Genomic DNA, 17352 nt, shown 5'->3' on the forward strand with positions numbered 1-17352 from the left:
AGGGTGTGTAGTGTGTGTGTGTGTGTGTGTGTGTGGTGAACGTGCTGTCCATGTGTGCCCTCCCCAAGGCCATAGGTTCAGGCAGAGACCAGGTCCTTAGACCAATTCCCATAAACGTCTGCTAGGCCCCACTGCACCCTCAAGGGCATCTCGAGCCTCCCCCAGCTCCCTTGAGTGCCTGTGGCCTGGTGTCAGTGAGGCCCCCAGACCCAGACTCGAGGAGACCAGTCCCTGGGCACCCAGTGGCTAAGCAGGAGCCACCAGCCTGGGCCTCAGGTCCATTGCCACACCTGGTGCTGGCCTGACTGCTGCAGCCCATTTGGTTACAGCATTTCCTCCCTTGTTTGCATGCCTCCCCACCCAGGCCCAGCTGTGAGCTCTGTCCCTGAAGGAAGGCACCTGCCCCCTGAAGCCTGGTGTGTGCACAGCCAGCCTTGGGGCCCCCGAAGCTTCTAGGCCACAGACCCTCAAGGTGCACTGTTCCCAGGCAGGCTGAGACCATGGCCCCCACCTCAGGACCCTCCCCACCCAGTCATGGCTGAGAGCCATGCCAGCCAGCCATCCACTGTCCTTTTGGTTGCAGGGCTGTGCGATATCCCCCTCAGGCTGCCCCGGGGCCTGCAGTCCACCTTGCTCCACCCCAACTATAGATAGTGCCTCCCTGGGCTGGGGGGATGGTGTGCTGCCCCACAGGCACCTCCATGATTGTCTCACAGCAGCTGGAGACTCCAGGCCCCTCTGGCAAGCAGGTCCAGGGCGTCCCTCCAGAATGGGTGGGTACCAGGGGTTTGGACACAGGTAGCAACGTCGCGGGCAGTAGCTGCTTAGAGCCTGCCTGCCCAGGTCACCATTACCCAGAGGGCCTGTTGGTTCCATCAGGATAAGAAGCCCAATGTGAGCACACCTGAGGGGCCCAGGAGATGGGGGCGACTCCAGGGCCCCAAGGAGGCAGGTGAGCAGGCAAGTGCTTTGCTAAACAAATCCTGTGCCCCTCCCCGCCTGACTCCCCATATCTGGGGCCCCAGTCAGCCTGCCCTCTTGCTACTGGAAGTGCAAGTGCAAGCAGTCTGTCCTGCTGCTGGAAGCTGCCACCTGCCATGCTGGGCCTGATGCTCCTGGGCCTCGCGGCTGCACTGAGTATCAAACCAGGGGCCACATTGTGCCTGTCCCAGCAGCTCAGTCTGCCGGGAGACTATATTCTGGGCGGGCTTTTCCCGCTGGGCTTGGCCGAGGATACCGGGCTGAGTGACAGGATGCAGCCCAATGCCACTGTGTGCACCAGGTAGGGAGGCCAGGAGTGTGGGCAGGGGAGGTAGGGCTGGGGGAGGTTGGTCATGGGAGGAGGCGTTGGCCACCCGTAGCCCCTGTGGCCCCAGGTTGTCGGCCCCCGGCCTGCTCTGGGCGCTAGCCGTGATGATGGCCGTGGAGGAGATCAACAACGCGTCCACCTTGCTCCCTGGGCTGCGTCTGGGCTATGACCTCTTCGACACATGCTCAGAGCCCGTGGTCGCCATGAAGCCCAGCCTGGTGTTCATGGCCAAGGCGGGCAGCCGCAGCATCGGTGCCTACTGTGACTACACGCAGTACCAACCCCGCGTGCTGGCCGTCATCGGGCCTCACTCGTCCGAGGTTGCCATGGTCACTGGCAAGTTCTTCAGCTTCTTCCTCATGCCCCAGGTGCGCCCCCTCCCCACGTCCCATCCTTCTGCCCACCTCAGGAGCCCCCATGTCAGGAGCCACCTTCGCCTGCAGGTCAGCTACGGCGCCACCACCGACCGGCTGAGCAACCGCGAGACGTTCCCATCCTTCTTCCGCACGGTGCCCAGCGACCGCGTGCAGGCGACAGCCATAGTGGAGCTGCTGCGGGGGCTGCGCTGGAACTGGGTGGCTGCCGTGGGCAGTGACGACGAGTACGGCCGGCAGGGCCTGAGCCTCTTCTCCAGCCTGGCCAATGCCAAGGGCATCTGCATCGCTTATGAGGGCCTGATGCCGCTGCCCCGTCCCGGCAACCCGCGGCTGGGCTCTGTGCAGAGCCTGCTGCACCAGGTGAACCACAGCAGCGTGCAGGTGGTGGTGGTGTTCTCCTCTGCCCACGCCACCTACAGCCTCTTCAGCTACACCATCCACTACAGGCTCTCACCCAAGGTATGGGTGGCCAGCGAGGCCTGGCTGACCTCAAGCCTGGTTATGACACTACCGGGCATGGAGCAGGTGGGCACGGTGCTCGGCTTCCTGCATCAGGGTGCTGAGATGCCCGAGTTCCGGTCCTATGTGCAGACCCGCCTGGCCCAGGCTGCCGAGACCGCCTACTGCGCCTCGCTAGAGGCAGGGCGGCTGGGTCTGGAGGAGCACGTGGTGGGGCCACGCTGCCCCCAGTGTGACCGCGCCTCCCCAGAGAACGTGACTGATGGGCTGCTATACCACCAAACCTTTGCCGCCTACGCAGCCGTGTACGGCGTGGCCCACGCGCTTCACAAAGTGCTGCTCTGCAACTCTTCTGGCTGCCCCGCACAGGAGCCCGTGCGGCCCTGGCAGGTGAGGTCGCAGAAGCTGTGCCTCTTGGCTCGTTCCCCAATCCACTGGCACTCCTGAGGAGGAGGTAGGGGGCGGGGAGGGGGGTCTGGCCAGTGGCAACTCCCTGTCCAGCCCCACCATCCCAATTCCCCCACCGCCTCCTGATCCCCCCACTGCCAGCTCCTGGAGAACATGTACAACATGAGTTTCCGTGCATACAACCGGACCCTGCAATTTGACACCAGTGGGAATGTGGACCTACCTTATGACCTGAAGCTGTGGGTGTGGCGGGACCGGACACCCATGCTGCGCACCGTGGGCAGCTTCAACGGCAGTCTGGAGCTCCAGTTCTCCAACATGATCTGGCACACCCCGGGAAACCAAGTGAGTGCCAGTCCTGCCCAGGGAGCAGGGGCAGCCCCCAAGGCTTGGGCCAGTGCAGCCAGCCATGCAGATCCTGAGCCCTGCCACCCACCAGGAGCCCGTGTCCCAGTGCTCACGGCAGTGCAGGGAGGGCCAGGTGCGCCGTGTGAAGGGCTTCCACTCCTGCTGCTACGACTGTGTGGACTGCAAGGCAGGCAGCTACCAGCGCCACCCAGGTGAGCCCTCGGGGTCCAGCCCACGCTGAGGCCCAAATGAGGGCGGGTGCCACATGGTTGGGTCTGGGGCAGAGGCAAGGCCAGGGAAGCCAGTGGCCCCCAGCACCCTCTCTCTCCTCCCTTGCCTCAGACGATGCCCTCTGCAGCAAGTGTGACCAGGATCAGTGGTCCCCAGACCGGAGTACCCGGTGCTTCCCCCGCAGGCCCAGGTTCCTGGCGTGGGGGGAGCCGGCCGTGCTTGGGCTGCTCCTGCTGCTGGGCCTCGTTCTGGGTCTGGTGCTGGTGGCCCTGGGACTCTTCACTTGGCAATGGGACAGCCCACTAGTTCAGGCCACCGGGGGGCCCCGGGCCTGCTTCGGCCTGGCCTGCCTGGGCCTGGTCTGCCTCAGCGTCCTCCTGTTCCCTGGCCGGCCCAGCACTGCCAGCTGCATGGGCCAGCAGCTGCTGCTCCACCTCCCGCTCACCGGCTGCCTGAGCACACTATTCCTGCAGGCGGCCGAGATCTTTGTGGGCTCAGAGCTTCCACCCAGCTGGACAAACTGGCTCCATGGCCTCCTGCGGGGGCCCTGGGCCTGGCTGGTAGTACTGCTTGCCATGCTGGCAGAGGCAGCAGTCTGCTCCTGGTACCTGGCGGTCTTCCCGCCGGTGGTGATGACAAACTGGCATGTGCTGCCCACAGAGGCACTGGTTCACTGCCGCGTGAGCTCCTGGATCAGCTTCGGAGTGGTGCATGCCACCAACGCCATGCTGGCCTTCCTCTGCTTCCTGGGCACCTTCCTGGTACAGAGCCGGCCTGGCCGCTACAACAGCGCCCGCGGCCTGACCTTCGCCATGCTGGCCTACTTCATCACCTGGGTCTCCTACATCCCCCTCTTTGCCAATGTACATGTGGTATCCCACCCCCCTGTGCAGATGGGCACCATTCTCTTCTGTGTGCTGGGCATCCTGGCCACCTTCCATCTGCCTAAGTGCTACGTGCTGCTGTGGCGGCCAGACCTCAACACCCCCGAGTTCTTCTTGGGAGGCAGTCCCAGCGATGCCAGAGGGCAGGGTGGCAGTGGGGACAGGGAGGAGACTCAGGGGAAAAACAAGTGACACTTGAGTCGGTGACCTCACCCCAGTGAACTCACCTTGTTGAGGTGCCCCCAAACCAAGTCTCCATGCAGCAACCTGCAGACTGTGCCTTGACTCCACTGAGATTCACAGCCCTAGATTCTGCTCACCTTGACCCCAGAGTGACCTCCAGAGTGCGTAAGTGGCCTCAGCCCAATGGGATCTCATCACCTGGGGCCCCAGACTTAGGCTCTGTCTTGTCCTGGCCGAGCCCTGGCCTATACAGGTGACCTAGCCCCACTGTTCCAGTTAGAGGCCCATAGAGGGTTCTCAGGGCTCTGTGAAGCCTACACTGAGCGCTCAGGAAAGACCCCAGGGACCACATGAAGGCAAAGCTGGGTGTCACTTGCCTGGCTGAGCCCAGTGGGAGGCCCCCACCCAGCATCTTCTCCAAGCATCACAAGAGTGGGATGTTGGGAGGTGGGTGGGGCTTTCTCAACCCCTCTGCAGGGTTGTGTGCCTGACCTGGGCCCCAGCACAAGGCAGAGGCCTCCTCAGAAGGGAGGGGGCACCCAGCTTCCTTCTCTCTCCCTGGCCAGTGAGCCATCAGAATGGGGGCCAGTCACCTCCAGAACCACGGACAGAGCCCAGGCAGGGTTGGGGCATCAGCACTATGGCCAGCACCAGCCACAAGGACCCCTACCCCCGACCCCACCCCTGCCTCAGAGCCAGGAGCCAGCACCACGAACAGAAGACTGCCTGCCAGGTCGGCTGTGGGCAGGGCCTTGGTGAGCTGGCACCCAGAGGACAGCACCAAGCCAGTCCTGGGTCAGTTCTCAGCTGGACCCTGGGGAAGTTGACCTGGCGCTTCCCTGCATCCCAACCTCCTAAAGTGGGGAAGGAGAGACACAGATCACACATCAGTCCCATAAAATTAAATGCTTTTTAGTGTTTAAAATAGCATTTACACAGAAGCAGCTCTATTAACTATCTGGACGACGCTCCAACTGGATACAGTATCTACAGTGCAGACATGTGCAGGCCAGAGATGCCGGACGGAAGCGACGTGCATGTGTGCGTGCGTGGGTGGGTGGGTGGGAGGCCACCCCAAGATCGCGAGGAAGGCCAAGCTGGCCATGCCCTCTGCTCTAAACCCTGCCCCTGCAGCACCTGCGTGCATCTGTGGCCCTTGCCCCTCAGGGTCCCCCACCCTGCCGCCTCCCCCTCACTGTCCTCCTGCATACCTCCAGACACAACCTGTGTCCCTGCAGGGGGGACACACGAAACTGTTCCGGTGGCTGGGGTAGGGGACAGCTGACTTGGCCGCCACCCCACAGAGCACACAGGCCAGACAATAAATAAATAAATTAGATCCCTACCTTGGGCAGCCACAGAGGGGCCTTGGGGCTATGATTCTAACCCCGAGAGGACCCCCCAATCCTGGCCTAGGCAAGATGGGTGGGGCCTGTGAACCCGGTGGGGCCCAGGCCTAGTGGCCACCTCTCAGCTCAGTTTGAGGCCCGATGCACGGCTCTGTGGGCAAGCTGGGGTCCCTGAGGCATATGCCAAGAGGGGTGGGTCAGACCTGCCTGAGCACAGGAAGATGCCCCTCCTGCCCAGGGTTTGCAATGACAGCTCCAGCCAGGGGTGGATGAGCCGCCATCCAGATCACGGTGGTCTGGGCTGCCCTCAGCTCTTCCCCTCCAGCCTGCTGCCACTCTGTCCAGGCCCAGACCCCATGGCAGCAAGCACAGGTCTGACATGGGATGGCAGCTAAGGCAAGCCCACACAAGCTCCAGGAGCAGGGCCCTCCTGCAAGAGCAGGACCCTGGCCCTCCCCACAGCAGGGCTGGGCTGAAGGCACTCTCGCCTCGGTCACATGATATCCACGAAGAACTCACAGGGGTTCCCCATGGCCTTCTGGAAGGACTGGCGGCTGCCCGTCAGCTCTGGCGGGACAGCGGCCAGCTCCCGGACAGGTGGCCCCCCAGGTGGCCCCCCCACCACCGAGTAGGCCTTTGTCAGGGGGTGCAGCGGGGGGAGCCCTGGGGCGGCGGCTGAGGCCTGGCTGCGCGGGCTGCTGCCACGGCTGAGCTGGCTAGGCGGACGCTCCCGCCAGCCACTGCCACCTGCCCCGCTTGGTGTCGTGTGGTCTGACTCGCTGCCACTGCCCCCAGCTCCAGCCAACCGGCTCTCCTTCTCGCGGCCCAGGGCCCGACGGCTGCTCCCGCCAGCGCTCCGGGTGGACCCACTGCTTTTGCTTCCTGGGGTCAAGAACAGGGGAGAGGAATGGGATGGTCAGTACTAGGCCTTGCCTCTTCCAAGACAGACGGCATGGCCGGGACCGCCAGGGACAGCACCAATGGTCCTGAGCGGGTGCAGGTTGGGGTGGGCAGACATGCAGACGTGAGGGCCGGATTGGCCCAGCCCAGGGAAGCGGGAGCAGCTGCAGCAGGCAGAGGAGAGGAGATGCGGGGGAGAGGGGGGCGGGGCAGTGGCAGACAAGCAGGGATGCTCCAGGGCCAGCTCGATCCCCACTCCTCACACCAGTGCCTGAACCGAGGGCCTGGTCTTACAGCTGAGAAATGAAGGCCCAGAGGAGGCGGTGTGCCCGGGGCACTGCCAGCCATTGTGGGCTCCCCACCCAAGACCCGCCTTTCATCTGCCCCCAGAGCCCTGGCTGGCTACTCAGCCCAGCCTCTCCTGGGCACTCAGGACATGTCGGGAGCCTGAAGATGCCCACTGGCTGGGGACGTGCGGAGGGGGACGCCGGGCAGGACCCTGGCTTACCGGCCCTGAGGGTCCGCTCCACTAGTCCTTCAGTCTAAGGCTTGCTCAGCACAAAGCAAGGGATAGATGAGTTACACACCAGCAGCCGGGCACCCACGCTGCCAGCTGGGCCTGTGCAAGGTCCACTGGCGCCAAACACACTTCCCCTTGGACACTGCTGCCCCTGATCCACTGTCCTCTCTCCCTGTCCCCTTCTGGGTCCACCGAGTCACCAATCAGACCTCTCCCCAGATGCTTTTGGGGGCATGTTCCCATGGGCCTCACTGACCCCCCCTCAGCCTCAGGACAGTGTCCCAACAGGCACTCCTCTGTGACATCCCGACCCCCCTGCTCAGCTGCCCTTCACATCCCAGCAGCAGGCTGCGGCTATCTTTTGGAACCGTCACCTCTGCTCCCTGCTGTGCTGCAGGTACTGGGGAGAGGGTCCCAGGACCCCTCTGCTGTTCCCCCACCCTGGGCCATCACATCCCATGCCCCCATTCCCACATCATCTCCCTCTGCCTCTGCCACGTCTGGACCACCAGCACACCCACACAACCCCTGAAGACTCTAGGCTCTTCTCCCCAGCCTCTGACCACTCACCCCTTTCAGAAGAAGCCACCCAGGGCCCGAGCACAGAGCAGATGGGAGTGCAGGGCAGGGGGTGGGCACGCAGGGCAGAGCCAGGCTGTGGGGGAGGGGGCTGGGCTTGGAGGTAAGGGCCCTCACCTTCACTCTGCTGACTCCCGGCACTGCCGCTGCCGTAACCAAAGCCAGGGTCCTGATATGCGGGCGGGAAGCAGGGCGGGGGGCCCGGGTACTGGTAGGGGTAGCCCTGACCCAGGGGCCAGGGGGCAGCTGGGTGGGGCAACGGGGCCAGCGTGTCCTGATCGGAGGCCCCACTGGAGCCGCTGTTGAGGTTCAGGGCAGCAAGATCTGCGAGAGGGGAGGGCAGAGGGAGTGCGGGTGAGGGTGGGGAGGGCGGCCTTCCCTTCTGGGACTCCGCTCCGCAGCCCCACTCACTGCTGCACAGGTCCCCGAAGACGTAGTAGCACTGTTCCGAGAAGGTGACCTTGTTGACCGTGTGCCGCAGGAAGCCACGCTTCAGCATGCTGCTAGCGTACTTGCGCGCCTCCCGTCGCTCGCGGAAGCCCTCCAGGTGCGCATACAGCCAGTCCACCACATCTGCCCCTGGGCGGCAGCAGGCGGCAGTCAGAGGCAGGGACCCGGTCCCACCCCCCCAGCCCCCCGCCTGCCACTCGCAGCAGCCCTCCAGGTGCATGCACAGCCAGTCCACCACATCTGCACCTGAGTGGCAGCGGGCAACAGTCAGGCAGGGACCCGGCCCCACCCCCGCGTGCAGGACCCTCACCGATGACGGCATTGGCGATGGTGATCTTGAGCCACATGCGGTCCCGGATCTCCAGGCCCGAGTCCGGCAGCTGCATGACCCGGACGACAGCACCCATGTCGCTCTTCACCGTCAGCGGCGCCTCCTCCAGCTCTGCAAGGCATGGCCCCCCTCCTCAGCACAAGTGGCTGATGGGCGGCACAGGGTCAGAACAGACCCCAGGCCCGGCCTGCTTCCCCACTTCAGAGGCCAGGCTCTGCTGGCCGAGCAACTGTGGGGCTCAGTGCCAGCACTCAATGTCCCCACAGGGTCAGGGAGCAGGCACTGGGTGGGAAGGGTTTGGACTTTCATCTCCCACCCCGTCCAAACAGGGCAAGGCCCCCGCCGACCCTGCAGACCAGAGCCCCAGGGGCCGATATTGGGCGTCTTCTACCCATCCCCTGCAAGCTGGAGCTGTTAGTCATGTTAGTGGCAGGAAAGCAGGGTGAGGGCCCCAAGCAGGCACTTGCCTCTCCCTGCCCCCGCCACACAGACCCCAGGGCTTGCTGAGACCCTCCAGCCATCTCCCATTCCCACTGCTGGGACAGAGAGCAGGGAGGAGGGCGGGAGCAGGCACCCCTGCATCCGATCACAAGGACCTGGCAGCACCGTGAACACTCAAGGCTGGCATGGCCCGCGGGGGCAACTGCACCCAGTGAGTGCCTGGCCAGGGCCTCGGTTCCCAACCTTGTGAGCTGCCACTTACGCGGAGCGCCAGGCACAGAGCTGGTTAGTGAGGAGGAGCTGGTGCGCGTGACAGCACTGGAGCAGGGGCTCGTACCGTAGCGGGGCAGGCCTCCCGTCAACGCTGCCGTGTGGGACAGCCAGGCGGCTGGGTCGATGGGCCGAACTGGATCCGCTGGGCAGCCATAGCATGGCAACAGATGGATAGATGGATGGTGTCGGGGGAAGTGGAGCACAGGACAGAGAGGCCCTTCAGGCTGGGCTAGGTGCCCCACCCCCACCCCACTGGCCCCAGGGGGTCACTCACCCCTCGGGATGGTGAAGTAGCTGCGGGGTGTTGGGTCCCAGCACTTGGCCACCGTGAGGCTGATGGGCCTGCGGGGTGAGTGGGTCAAGGTGACCCAGGCAGCCCCCTTCCCTCCACTGTCCCACCCCTACACACCTCACCCCACATGCCTCACCCTGTCTGGGACACGATCTCCCGCAGGACCCGCACAGCATCATCATTGCTCATATTCTCAAAGTTGACGTCGTTCACCTGGGGGCGAGAGGTCAGCATGGTGGGTGGGCATGCTGCTCTTCCCCCCTCTCAGAAGCTCTCTCGGCCCGCACCTGCAGCAGCATGTCTCCCGGCTCGATGCGGCCATCAGCAGCAACAGCCCCACCCTTCATGATGGAGCCGATATAGATGCCACCGTCGCCCCGGTCATTGCTCTGGCCCACGATGCTGATGCCCAGGAAGTGGTGCCTCTCTGCAGGGCAGGGGCAGTGGTGAGCAGGTGTGCCCCCACCACCACTGTGCCCTGCCCAGCACCCCACAGAGGCCTCACCCATGTTGAGTGTGACGGTGATGATGTTGAGGGACATGGTGGAGTCCGTGATGCTGCTGAAAGAGGAAGCCTGCAGGGGACGCCAGGTGAGGGGCTGTGAGTGGGACCCATCTGCCCGCCCCAGCCTACACCTGTCCAGTCCACACCTGCTCAGTCCACACCTGACTGGTTCACACCTGCCAGCCCACACCTGCAAAATTCACACCTGCCTGGCCCTAACCTGACTGGTCTGGAACTACCTGGTTCACACCTGCCCAGTTCACACATGCCCGGTTCATACCTGCCTGGCACACACCTGCAATATTCACACCTACCTGGCCCACACCTGCAATATTCACACCTGCCTGGCCCACACCTGCCTGGTTCACAACTGCCTGGCCCACACCTGCCTGGTCCGCACCTACCCGGTCTGTCTGCCGCAGGCGCTGTTTCCGCCGCCGGCGCTTGTGTTTCCGGATGAGCCTGGAGGAGGTACTCTGCTCCGTGGAGCTGCTCAGCCTGAGGGGGCCCAGAGTCAGGGTCTGGCCACCCCCCATCTAGTTGAACTCAAAGGGGCAGGGGCAAGGTTGAACCTGGGGAAACCATCCCCACCCTGCAGACAGTGAGCAGCCAGCAGGGTCTCCTGCCCATGTGCACACACACATGCATACATATACGTGTGGTCCAGGGCACACACCCTGCCCCACCTTGCACCTCCACCCTCACCCACCGGCTGGTGTTGTCATCTTCATCTGAGTCAATGAAGCTGCTAGACTCAAGTTCACTGCTCAGCACGGTGGACGCACTGTCAGGGGGCAGCCCCAGGTCCCGCCGCCTGTCCCCCCTTGGGTGCCCATTGGTCCGGGCTGCTGTGGGGACAACAGGGAGGGGGGCTGGCCATGGGATCCCCTGGAAGTCACGGGCGGCCCCTGCAACCTCAAGCACTCTTTCACCTGGGAGCTGGCAGGGTGACTGCAGGGCTGCTGAGGGATTACTAGGGTCCAGGGTATTTGGGTCTGGAACCTCTGCCGAGGGACCCCCACTGGAAGGGGGGCCAGCAGGGGGTTGGGGTGCACAGGGGGGGTCCCAGGGAGGTCAAGGGCATGGCCTCATTACCCTCCTCACGGTTCCGGCGTCGGGCTCGCTCCCGCCGGTGGCTGACCAGGGACTCCGTGCCAGTCTCGTTGTCCATCCCATCGCGGCTGCCGGCCACATTCGGGCTGTGCCGAGGAGGGCTGGGCTGGGGCGGCCAGGCCACTCATGCCTCAAACACCCTCTCAGCTCCTCTCCTCCCAATGTCCAGTGGGACCTCGACTCCAGCAGAGCCCCCATCTACCCGCCGGCCCACTCTGGGCATCTCCACTTGTCCCTCCTCTGCTGACCAGCACCTACTGACCGTGGGTCCCTGCTCAGCTGCCCCTCCCCACTTCCAACAGGCTGGCAGGACGCAAGCCCCTCAGCTCCACTGGGCTCAGCACAGCCCCCCAGAGTCCTTACTGGAAGGAGGGAGGCCGGGAGTCCCCGATGCCGCCTGTCCGCTCGAGAGGCGGGGGCAGGTCTGTGTGCCCATCAGTGCCCTGAGACCCTGCATCCGAGTGTGCGCCCTCAGCCAGGACCAGCTGTGGACAAGAGCAGTGCTCAGGAACCAGCATCCAGGCAACCCCAGCAGGGCACCGGGCACAGGCAGTCACCTTCTTTCACTCCCACCAGCCTAGAGCCCTCCACCAGCATCCCATGGACTCACCCAGGAGACCACACGGCCATTGAAGCAGGGCAGCTTGGCATTATCGTCAGAGATCTCCTCCTTTACAACCCTGAAGGCAGATGCAGTTGTGAGGCAGCCACACTGGGGCCTGCTCCCATTGCTGGGCTCTGGACTAAGGCCCCCAGCTTGTCTGGGGTGTGGGTCACATGGGGCATCTGGCCACACGGGGCATCCAGCCACACACCCAGATGCCGGTCTGTGCAGATGCCCTTGCCCAGCACCTCCACTTCTGGGGACGGTCACCATCCTTCCAAGGACCCCGCCCAGGGCCCATGGGGCCCAGACACAAATGCAAGTATCCTCCTTGCTCTATGTGACTCCCTCAGACTTCATGTTACAAGGGCAAGGCCCATTTCACAGCAGGCTTCAACACAAGTGGGGTGTGGGGAGACCCCCCGGGAGATGCACAGCACACAGACCCACAAGCTCACACTCCAGGAGTGGGCCACCACCCTCCTGACCTGTTGGCCCAGCCAAGGAGACAGAAACAGACCCCGACTCACAGCACTGGCCTCACTCGAAGGGCGGCCAAGTGCAGGGCCAGCGGGGCCCACCTTGAAGCCTCAGGCCCTGAAGGTCAGCAAGTGTCACCAGCTCTACCCACTGCCCAACAGCTAGCCTGGCCTGTCCCTTCCTGCTGCTCCCAGCAAGTGGGCCAAGGGGGACAGGAAAGGCAGGTGGCCAAGGCCCAGGGCAACTCTAACTGGGAAGGAAGCCAAGGACCCTGGGGTCAGAAACAGGTTGGGGAGATACAGGAGTCAGGTTCAAAGGGGTGAGAAGGGCAGCAGGGAAGGGCCATGGGGCAGGGCAGACAGTGCTGTGGCCCAGACACATCCCACACTGCGGCCTCCTGGAGGCCCAGGGAGCAGGGTAGGCAGGGCGGGGCCGGCAGCAGGCCCCTGGAGCACAGCCCTGCCCAGCACCGCAGATTTCCACACCTGGGATGAGGGCCCAGTGTAGAAAAAGGAGCCGCAGACCAAGCAGGAAGTAGCCTCGTGGCCTCTGGGCCCAGACACCTCAACTTGGTGTGTCCGAAGCAGCAGCAGGGGGCAGGAGGCCCCAGAGAGCAAGGCTTCAGTCCACCCCACCCACCAGGAGAGGCCCAAGACCTCAGGGCAGACTGCACAGAGGAGACAGGGCAGCCTGGAGGGGGCACTCTGCCAGGGTCCTATGGTGACTCCATCAGATGCCTCCCAGGCCAGCCACACAGGCACAGATGAGGTGGACAGAACAATGGACAGGAGTCATTTCTCAGGACCCCCTCTCCCATTAGTGTCCACAGCCCCCATCACGCACCACAGTCTGGCAGAGCTGAGCTCTGGGGAGGCTGAGACCCAGCCTAAGATTCAGTCCAGGAGACCACACAGAAGGTGTCACCACAGGAAGATCTGCGGTGGCCTGGGGACACTTGGAGTTCTGCCGGCTGCAGCCAGGAGACAGGGGGTTGCAGCAAGCCCTCCAGGGGGCCCAGCGGGCCCCGAGCACTGCCTCTGAGTGACTGCAGCAAGAGACCCAGGGGGGACCTGGTTCTCACTTCACAGCCCAGGTGGCCCAGCCGGCAGCCTCCCCTCCCTCCCTGCACTCATGCTCCCGCCCTTTTTGACTCACAGCACAAGGCCCATGGGGATTCCCAGAAGTGGACACCCCAGGCGGCACTCTGAACCCCCACTGCCTGCACGGCCAGCACCTTCAGACAATCAGTCACCCAGAGCTGCCTGAGGTCCCCATGCAGCCCACCCACACATGAACACCCCCCACCAGGGCCCAGAGGCCCTGCTTCCCCAGTCCTCCCCAGCCTGAGAGATATACACCTTCTGGCCGGAACTAAAGGGCACCCAGCCTTCCCCCTGGGGGTCAGGGCATCGAGGAGCAGCTAGTCAGGATAGCAGGGAGGGAGGGGGAGGGCCTCGCCCCCCAGGACAGAGGGCCCAGGGGCATGGTGCTGCCCATCCCTAGTGATAGCCAGGAACAGGGACGAGGTTGGGGGTGGGGTTGGGGAAGGCCTCAACCAAGCCTGGGGAAATGCCCCCCAAACAATCCAGAGCACCTTCCCTGAGCCTGAGAGTAGACCTCAGGAGCTGTGGTCAGCAAAGACATGAACCCTCAGGGTGGCCACCCAGGGGAACCTCCGTTGGCATGTTGACCCCAGCTCTGGGATTCCTGGTGAGATCCCTGATAACCTGGAACTTGGGCTGTCCAGCCCCACCTGCCACCCCCGCAGACGCGCCCCAGTGAGGAATCTGCTCAGAAGCAGGGCCTGTGCAGAGCAGGGCTCCCTGCTCAGAGCCAGGAGCCCAGGGACCCTTGGGCTCCCAGAGGCCCAGTGGGATGCCCCACCTGTGTCCTCAGAGACACAGGGTTGCCCCAGGAGTCGGGGTCCTCAGTTCCCACAGAGTCTTCATCTGTCCCCCCACTGCCTCCTGACCAGGCTTGGGCTCTGCATGCTCCAGGGTGAAGGGTCTAGACCCTAGACCCTCCACACCTGACCACAAGCTCCAGGGGGTGAGGCATATAGAACCTCCCAACACCAGGGGCACTGACCACAGATGGCAGAGCTGCAGAGGGCAGAGCGGGAACTCAGGGCACCTGGACTAGGCCAAGCGCAGCCCCCATCACAGCCCCCAGGGCCCACAGACAGATGGGCCCACAGACAGATGGCCCCACAGACCAGAGCGCCTGGTCCAGAGATGCAGGGCCCAGAGCCACTGCCAAGTCCACGGAGGCCTGGAGTCCACCAGGCAGCGGAAATCTGTGAGCACGGCTGCACACCAAGCCCAATGCTTAGCACCTCTGGGCCAGCCCAGCACAGGCTCTGAGAGCCTCCCCAGCTTCATTGGGACACACAGCTATGACTTGCATGGGAAGAGTGGGAGGGAGGCGCAGGACTCTCTACCCACTTGGGAAGAGTGGGAGGGAGGCGCAGGACTCTCTACCCACTTGCCAAAGATGCTCATGGAGAGTGGGGCCCGGCTAGAGCAAGTGACTGTGGCCACATCTGAGACTTAGGAAGGTTTCCCTTCTTGGCCAGAGAGGCCAAGAACTGAGACTTCAGGAACAGAGGCCTCAGCAGGGTCAAGGGCCTCACAGTCCCCAATCTGAGGCCACCCCTCTCATAAGGGGGCCACTTCCCCAGCCCAGCCAGGACCTGCCCCCTCTTTCTCCAACCTCCACCTATATCCATTAGGTAGCCAAGGTGAGACTCTAGCTCTCATTTGTACTAAAGTGTGAGTGACTAATCAGACACTCCCAGAGGAAATTTATTCCACTGAGTAAATGATTCTACAGAATAAACAGAACCTGGAACTCTGCAGGTAGATCTCAGGAGAAGAAAGGAAGGAGGCAGATCCCCTCCAAGGGTCCCTGAGGCCAACAGGCCACCAACCACAGGTCTGGGGGTGGGGGTGGGGGTGGGGAATAAGATGAGACACCCCTGCTCTGTCTGCCCATGCCCACTACACCTTCTCGAGTCACCCCAATCCCTCCCTCTGTCCCAGTCCAGCCTACCAGCCCAGTCTTGTTCCCTGCTCCACATCCCAGTCATGCTCAGACAACCTGAAGAACTCCTACTCTTGCTTCAAGACCCAGATCTTGCCTGCCCACCGTGACCTCCTGGGCCAGAGCACCCATGGGTCCTGAAAATCCTCTAGCAGGCACAGCCTCTGCTGGGAGTGCACCTGGAGTGGGGCAGGGATCTCTGCAGCTCAGTGGCTATTAGACGCAGGAGGAGGGTCGGGCCCCTCAGGCTGCACCCCAGATCATGGTCCAAGGGCAGCAACGTTGGGGGGTTGGGCACCCAGTGTGTCACACACTCCTTTCAGTGTGTGAAAGAGCATGTGTGATTTCAGTAATTTTTGTTAAAATGATAAATTAAGATAAAAAACAAAAGCACCCTTTCACATACCTGATGATCACAGCCAAAGCAGAGTAGGCTCAGAGAAGTGAGACTGTAGGCAATCAACCAGCCGAGGCAGCAGTGGGGGGGTTCGCGCAGTGGCCAGGACCAGGCCCCCCAGTCTATGCCCTACCCTGTGAAGCCTGGCCTGGGGGCAGCTCCTAACCTGAGCCCGGCGGGGCTGGGGGCTGCCAAGGACCCATTCCCCATTCTCTGCCTCTCCTTGGTATTGAGGGCGTGAGACAGTCTAGTTGCCCCATGTCCCTTAGGCCTCCCTGGGAGCCACAAAGTGGCCTCAGCTTGACCTGACCTGGGACTGCCCAGGGCCAGTGCAAACCACAGAATCCAGGAAATGGCCTCAATGTCAAAGTCCCAAGACGCAGCCACAGACAAGGACACGGGCTGCCTAAGGGCGTCCAAGCACACCTGCTCGGCCCAGGCGGCCTCTGGGTGCCCCCCCCAGCACTGCCGACTGGGGGACTCAGGTTACCCGTGGTTGTGCTGGGTCAGGGCTCAAGCATTCAGCCAGCCTCCGGTTCACCGCTCACCGTTCCAGAGGCCCGGCCCAAGCAGGAAGTCCCCTCAGCCAGGACAGCCACCACTAAGGGCAGATGTGGGAACTCTGACCCAGAGGCTGCCCGAGTCAGCAGCTGGCCTGCACTGCTCTCAGGAACCCAAGTGGCATGTGGTTCAGCAGGGACACCGGCCCTATGGCCAGCAACCCCAAGGCTGGGGTGGGTGGAATAAAGCCCCATGTTGCTCAGTGACCCTTGGCCCCTGCCCTGTCCTGAGGACCCTGGAGAAGGGGGCCAGGAGAATGCTGTTTTAAGCCTCCAGAAACTTCCGCAGACCCCTGCAGACAGATCTGTGCCCTTGTCTCGGGTCACTTCATTTCCCCCGTGCTAACTAGGAGATCCACTGGGTGGCAGGCACCCTGTCCCCACCCTAACCCCTTCCCCCCAACGCTTGGAAACTCCTCTGACCCCAAGCCTCATGAATCCCACCTGCCCTCCACATAAAGGGGGCAGTGGACCCTGAGTCTGACAGGTGCCAAGATGGGATTTTGGAGGTCCACGTCGACCACAGACCTCCACCGCAAAGTCACACACACTCAGAACAGGGCCCAGGGTGAATGGAGAAGCCAGGACCGCTGTCAGCCCACCATCCAGTTCTCTCAGACCCCGGAGCAGACAGTCAGGGGCCCAAGCGTCCCATGCTCAGAGCACAGGTGGGACACACGCACCACAGCGCGCAGACACCGCCCAGGTCACAGCCACAGGATCCCCTGCCCTGCTTGGCCGGACAGGTGCCTACCGCGCGCACCCGCGCACAGGCCCTACGGCCCACTGACCCGAAGTCCTGGTCCATGGACTTGAAGAAGAATTTGTAGGCGTGCACGGGCCGGTTGCTGAGCACGTTCTTGAAGTCGGCCAGCGTGACGCGCTCGGGCGCCACCGGCAGCTTGACCAGGTACGGCGTCTCCTCCTCGTCCATGTGATAGATGATCTTGGTCTCCGCCATGGCGCGGAGCTCAGGCCCGGTCCGGGCCTCGGACGCGGGCGCCTCCCCGCTGCCGGCCCGCGCCCCGCCCGCGCGCCGCTCCCGGCCCGGCCGCGACCAGGCCCCCGCGTCCCCGCCCGGCCGCTCCGGCCCCGCCCGCCCTGCCGGCCTCAGCCCCGGACCCGGCCCCGGTCCCGACCCCGCGCGCACCCCGGCTGCTGTCCCTCCGCCCGCGGCCACCCATGCGCCCCCGGCCCGGGACGCAGGCAGGGAGGGCGCGAGGCCCGCCGCGTCCGTGCGCCCCGCCGCCGCCCCCTCGGGCCGCGCGTTAAAGGGACCACGGATCCGGCTACGAGGGGCCGCTGGGGGCGCCCGAG

General features: G+C 63.8%; 2 protein-coding genes across 11 annotated transcripts; one reads left to right on the top strand and one right to left on the bottom strand.

The window, feature by feature from the left end:
* The first annotated feature begins 1097 nt into the window (after positions 1–1097).
* Positions 1098–5129, top strand: TAS1R3 (taste 1 receptor member 3). Its single transcript, XM_081488243.1, has 6 exons — positions 1098–1282; positions 1377–1677; positions 1753–2535; positions 2695–2898; positions 2993–3113; positions 3244–5129. Exons 1-6 carry the CDS (start codon positions 1098–1100, stop codon positions 4206–4208), a joined length of 2559 nt encoding a protein of 852 aa, XP_081344369.1. The 3' UTR covers positions 4209–5129.
* DVL1 (dishevelled segment polarity protein 1) lies at positions 5091–17315 on the bottom strand. 10 transcript variants are annotated; one of them, XM_081488251.1, is made up of 15 exons: positions 16827–17315; positions 11563–11632; positions 11316–11437; positions 10935–11038; positions 10549–10687; positions 10244–10337; positions 9840–9909; positions 9622–9761; positions 9471–9547; positions 9317–9384; positions 9032–9184; positions 8308–8439; positions 7959–8126; positions 7665–7871; positions 5091–6430 (listed from the first exon to the last, which is right to left on the bottom strand). In XM_081488251.1, exons 1-15 carry the CDS (start codon positions 16994–16996, stop codon positions 6042–6044), a joined length of 2103 nt encoding a protein of 700 aa, XP_081344377.1. In that variant the 5' UTR covers positions 16997–17315; the 3' UTR covers positions 5091–6041. The 10 variants fall into 10 exon arrangements, with proteins under 10 accessions (XP_081344377.1, XP_081344375.1, XP_081344371.1 ...); XM_081488249.1 differs by having other exon boundaries at positions 9107–9184; positions 10935–11020; positions 16827–17294; XM_081488245.1 differs by having other exon boundaries at positions 10935–11020; positions 16827–17294.
* Positions 17316–17352: the final 37 nt, after the last annotated feature.

The sequence above is a fragment of the Giraffa tippelskirchi genome, chromosome 5 (genome assembly GCF_054371585.1).
Source record: "Giraffa tippelskirchi isolate mGirTip1 chromosome 5, T2T-mGirTip1v1.2.pri, whole genome shotgun sequence".
NCBI classification, from domain to species: Eukaryota; Metazoa; Chordata; class Mammalia; order Artiodactyla; family Giraffidae; genus Giraffa; species Giraffa tippelskirchi.

What these genes read in the sequence shown, in the direction of transcription:
- DVL1 (XM_081488251.1), bottom strand. Translation starts at nt 16,996, where the DNA reads ATGGCGGAGACCAAGATCATCTATCACATGGACGAGGAGGAGACGCCG. An exon ending in CACCGTCACACTCAACATGG is followed by an intron (nt 9,762 to 9,839) that starts GTGAGGCCTCTG and finishes CCTGCCCTGCAG; the next exon opens with AGAGGCACCACTTCCTGGGC. An exon ending in CTACTTCACCATCCCGAGGG is followed by an intron (nt 9,185 to 9,316) that starts GTGAGTGACCCC and finishes ATGGCTGCCCAG; the next exon opens with CGGATCCAGTTCGGCCCATC.
- TAS1R3 (XM_081488243.1), top strand. Translation starts at nt 1,098, where the DNA reads ATGCTGGGCCTGATGCTCCTGGGCCTCGCGGCTGCACTGAGTATCAAA. An exon ending in AATGCCACTGTGTGCACCAG is followed by an intron (nt 1,283 to 1,376) that starts GTAGGGAGGCCA and finishes CTGTGGCCCCAG; the next exon opens with GTTGTCGGCCCCCGGCCTGC. An exon ending in GGCACACCCCGGGAAACCAA is followed by an intron (nt 2,899 to 2,992) that starts GTGAGTGCCAGT and finishes GCCACCCACCAG; the next exon opens with GAGCCCGTGTCCCAGTGCTC.